This window comes from Oratosquilla oratoria, chromosome 36 (assembly GCF_046742065.1).
Source record: "Oratosquilla oratoria isolate Oo_2021 chromosome 36, ASM4674206v1, whole genome shotgun sequence".
Classification (NCBI taxonomy): Eukaryota; Metazoa; Arthropoda; class Malacostraca; order Stomatopoda; family Squillidae; genus Oratosquilla; species Oratosquilla oratoria.
The window spans coordinates 22,613,683-22,619,081 of NC_134812.1; the positions used below are offsets into that span (position 1 = coordinate 22,613,683).

The window sequence follows — 5,399 nt, forward strand, 5'->3', positions numbered from 1 at the left end:
ACAATAGTTCATTGCAGCTTATTTTCTTCTCGAGAAAGCGTTTGACTTTGTGTCATAGGGTACTCTGGGATCTTCTGAGGACCTGTGGGATTCTTGGGTATATACTCTAGGACAGAGAGGGCTGCGAAGTGTGGAAGAGGCGTGCTCGGCTTCTTCAGGAGTGAGATAGATGTGAGTACTCATCCTATTTTTTTTACATCTGCATGGACTGGGTGTTGGAGAGAGTTGTCTATCAATGTCACTATGGAGCATAAATCATTTGGCAATTTTTAGGTCATCGATCTGGCCTTTGCTTATGATTCTGTACTTCTTACGGAATCGTTGGAGATCCTTGTTGCAGCTCTCGAGTCATCGTACAGAGAGGCAAAAGAGTGTGAACTCTAGCTCTTCTTGACGCAGAAAACAAGCTTCAGGAGTATCGAAATTAACGGATAACAGAGTTCAGTCTTTCCATGCTTGTGGCAAAACCACTGAAGATTTTGAAAGCTTCACATCACTTTTAGTGTAGTGCAAAACAATGGTAGGTCATGTCAGAAAGTCCTTTGAAGGATTGGCATTGCCCAAAGTGTTTTGTACTCGTTCAGTTAGATTTTATGGCATATATATACATAAGGACTAAGATCCAAATCTTTAAGTTGCTTGAGCTCCCTGTCTTGTTGTATGGCTGTGAGAATTGGAAACTGAATGCTGAGTAGAGGGGGAGTCACGATGTCTTTGTTTTCAAGTGCCTTTGAAAACTCGTGAAGTATCGCAGGAATAACTATATCAAAGAATAACTAAGAAAAATGACTCCCGGTTGTCTTTTAATGAACCCGGGTGCATGTTTGTCCCCCACTGAACCGGCAAAAAGGGACACGTGTGTAATAAAAGTTTTAACCGTTAAAAAAGGAGGGCAACAAATCTTACGATTAGATCACCAGGAACAATGCCTTTAGGAACCGAAGCCGACAAAAAGAAGCGTCAAAGACATTTTTGGAAGTGGGTTACAGGTACTCGGAAAATTTCAAAAGCCGCTTTACAAAATGATAAGAGTTTGAGTTGCCGACTACGGAATGAACATGCCCAAACTTTTCCAAGCTTATACCAGGCTGTCAAAAATTTTTGTGTTAAGGAATCTGTGCGGGAATTTCATCGAAAGGTGATTAAGTTCAATGATTCTCTACGAAACAACAAAGATTTTCAATATTCCGATGAAATGTTTGACAGTCTTGAACTTTTTGATGGACAAATTGAAGACAGTGTTTCTGAAGGTTTTATGAAGCATTACTTTGTCGGGTAAAACTGGGCGTAGCCCGGGCGCGAAGCGAGCAGCGCCGCAGGCCAAGCACCCACGGCGCAGCCGTGGCTGGCGAAGCCAGGTGCTTGTATCAGACTAAAGATTATTTTATAGCACTTAGTAGAAGTCTATTTTCAGTATAATCCATGAACGTGAACTCAACTTGTATGGGCACATGGCACATTCTCCTGATGATGATCCAACCCACAGATTTATCTTCACAAGAGACAACTTTCTATGGAGGAGATGAAGGGGAAATCCACAAAATTCATGTCTGGGGCAACTCGACCAAACTTCCCGAGAGTTGTATGAAATTGGAAGGTTGGCTCCACGGAATTTTGTTAGGGAGAAACCGTGGCAATTGGTAGTGACGTGTAAATCAAGCGGCGCCCCCTACCTCCAGCGTACGCTCTCACCGTGAATAAAAAAGGTATCCAGAAGTACCACAAGAAGAAAATAAACAGAAAAAAATATATACAAAAACAGTGCTGTCTTCGAATTTCTCTTCTTTTATGCATCTAATAACATATATACTTACATGCACATACACATTTACGCGCGCACACACGCACACACACACACACACACACACACACACACACACACACACACACACGCACACACACACGCACACACACACACACACACACACACACACACGCACACACACACACACACACACACACACACACACACACACACACACACACACAACACACACACACACACGACACACACACACACACACACACACACACACACACACACACACACACACACACACACACACACACACACACACACACACACACACACACACACACACACACACACACACACACACACACACACACACACACACACACACACACACACACATATATATATACTAGCCAAATTACCTGCGCGTTGCTGCGAGTTCGTGAATAATCCCTAACCTAACCAGACCCCCACCTAAGTTTAACCCTTAACCCTAACCATTCTTTTTTTAATGAAATATAGCTTTAAACACTCCCCCTCCCAAGTGTGCGCCCCGCTACCTGAAAGTTGGGAAACCCTAGTTTGAAAATACATGCATACACAAACACAAATATCATATGTACACATTCTTTTGCGTGCATGTGTGTGTGTGGATTGACAATGAATGTCTACAGCTAAAAGGTGAAGAAATGTATCTCGTTTATTTATCTTCAGAGCATATATGGTTATAGGGGTTTATTTGCAAAAACCGAGGAGGAGTTTGTGAATAGCCAATTTTCGCCCGCAGTAAAATAAAATTGAATTAAAATAACCAATATTTTAACATTTGGTAAAATTATACAATCATTTTACATTTACATGTTTTCTTCTTACAAAAGCTATCATGGTTTGTGGCAACATTAATTTCACAAATATAAATAATATTTATGGACACATACAATGGTTTGTTTAATCATACTAATTCTTATGTCACAAAAATAATACGCGACTTAAGGGGAGGCTACAGTAGTATCGGGTTTCCTTACCATAAACCACCTAACTTTAACCCTTAACCCTAACCAAGATATATATATTTTTAATGAAATATAGTTATTCATGTACCTGGAGTGATAGGGTATCAGAATATATATGTTTATGGGGGTCTATCTTCAAAATCCTAGGAGTTCGTGAACAAACAAACAAATAAATAAACAAACAAACAAACAGACAGACAGACGGAGGCTACTACTTTACTATAGTAGATATATATAATATATATGTATATATATACATACATATATATACATATATATAATGCATACATGTATATATGTATGTATGTATGTATGTATGTGTATGTGTTAGAGTGTGTGGATATCTTAAAACATCTGTGTGTGCTGCAACCTTTGGTATAATTAACAATTATACTGAACAAAGGCCTCATTTTCTACAAAGGTAAAGCTGTGTCAACGCCATTCTGTGTGTGGGATGCGTAATCAGTACATCTGGAAATGGATGTAAAAAAATATTGGATATTTGGTTAATAATTGGACGAACCTATTTCTTTCTCTCGACATGGAGTCGTATCGATAAGCTCCCTGTAGATCGACTAGATTTAGACAGATCAAAATCTTTTTTGTATCATTGATCGGATGAAGTTCGGCATGAGAGATCATACATCCCAAGAGTCTCCCAGTTAAATAAGACCCCTTAGTGTTCACTAGCCACGATCAAACTAGAACAAAATTTCTCAAATTAACCTCTAATTTTTTCATACATTAACCCTTTCCATACTCAGGAGTACTTGTTACTTTATCACTTGTAGTCCTATATGATTTTATCTGTTTTTGAGTCTTCCCATTGACAGTGATGGGATTACTTTAATGATACAAGAAAGGATTTCTTTGTAAATGCTCGTTCGAATAAGCTGCAATGATTTCTCGTAAAAATTAACTATTTAACTCAACAGCTAATATATCACATGTTTTTTGAGTCAGCCCAAAGGGGATATTCGAGAACAATAAAATAACCTGTTGGTAGTCAGATCAGAAGAAGAAATGCCACCCGGCCCAAGAGGGCTTAGTCAAGACAGGCCTAAGTGAGACTAGTATCATTCTTTTGCTTTTAAAGTGGTTCATATATCGTATCCAAGATCTACTAATCTTTGAGAAATAAGTAATAAGCTCCCTCACCAAGATATCTTTTATCTACTTGTTACGATTATTCGGCCTCGAAATAAAACGACTGAAATGCAGAACGTGTATTAACGTGTTAATCAAAACAACCTCAAACTCATTCGCCCCGCAAAATTCCCTTTCGGTCGAATAGCTAGAATTAAAACCAAAAGGCACAAATGGGTTGACATTTCGAATTGAAATCTCAATTATCAGTTGTGCCTTTGCGGAGTCCCACAGAGTTCCCACAGAGTTCCCAAGTTTACCGACTGGTGACCATCAGGCAAGAAAACGGATGAGTGTGATGAGGTTAGGCCAGGTCAAGTTGAATTTGATTATATCTAATTCTGCCAGTCTAGCGTAAGATAACACGTTGAAATGAATGAACTAATTTCGGAAAACCGATTCAAAGACCAGCCCTGAGGTAACGTAGTAAATCTTTAATTCGATTAGCTAATTTTAGCTAGGGTTATTTTAAGCTACGTTAGATTAAGTTAGGTCAGATCAGATTAGGTTAGGTTAAATTATGTTATGTTATGTTATGTTATATTATGCTATGTTATGTTATATTATGTTATGTTATGTTATGTTATCTTATGTTGTTATACTATGTTGTATTAGGTTATGTTGGGTTAGGTTAAGCTAGGTTAGGTTAAATTTGGTTAGGTTAGGTTAATCTAGTTTATGTTAGGTTGAATCAAAACAAACAAAGCTAGATTAGTTCAAGATGGGTTAGATTCAGTTAAGTCAGAGTATGTTAATTTTGGATAAATTTTTACAATAAATCGATTCGGCATAATTCTATTTTTGAGCATGTAATTTGTTCCGAGAGAGCCCCCTTAAAAAAAAAAAAAAAAAAAAAAAAAAAGGGCAGAAGGACCATGTCCAACTCCCGAGGTCATCTTCATCCTTACCTGGTTGACCCATGACGCCCTCAGCACCTGGACTTCCGGTGGCCCCAGGATTCCCGGAACTCCCAGGAGGGCCTCGATGTCCCTTCGGTCCGGGGAATCCGATGTCTCCCGGCTCTCCCTTTTGTCCAGTTGGGCCCATATCACCCATCGGACCAGGTGGTCCGCGGGGGGCGGGGGGGCAGGAGTCTCGCGTCTTCTTGCAGAACTCTTGGATGCTGTTGTACTGCAAAAGAAAAGAAAACCTGTCAGTCACAAGAAGGGGATCTTTCTGGAATTAATGAGGATTTGTGGGAGAAGGTTGGGGGTCTCACAAAGTCTTATGGTTTGGAGATCTTTCTGGGGTTAATGAGGAGTTGTGGGACGAGGCTGGGGGTCTCACAAAGTCTTATGGTTTAGGCGAAATCTATATTTATGATCTAATATGATAATGATCATCTATGACCTCTTATGTAAAAATGGCAAATGACAACACATGGTGGATTATCGAGAGGAGAAGAAAAAGAAGATATGGTGTACTAACCAGTCCAATGACGTAGTAATGTTCAGAATGATCATTGATCAAAAGTTAATTTTGTC

At 39.3% G+C, this 5,399-nt stretch overlaps 1 protein-coding gene across 1 annotated transcript in view; it reads right to left on the reverse strand.

Moving 5' to 3' along the window:
- The window catches only part of LOC143019045 (uncharacterized), a 65,435-nt gene extending 60,291 nt beyond the window's left edge, over positions 1 to 5,144 (reverse strand). Inside the window, exon 1 of the mRNA XM_076174746.1 lies at positions 4,824 to 5,144. Coding sequence (XP_076030861.1) covers positions 4,824 to 4,971 — 148 coding nt within the window. The 5' untranslated portion in view covers positions 4,972 to 5,144. The remainder of the gene's footprint in view (positions 1 to 4,823) is intronic.
- Positions 5,145 to 5,399: the final 255 nt, after the last annotated feature.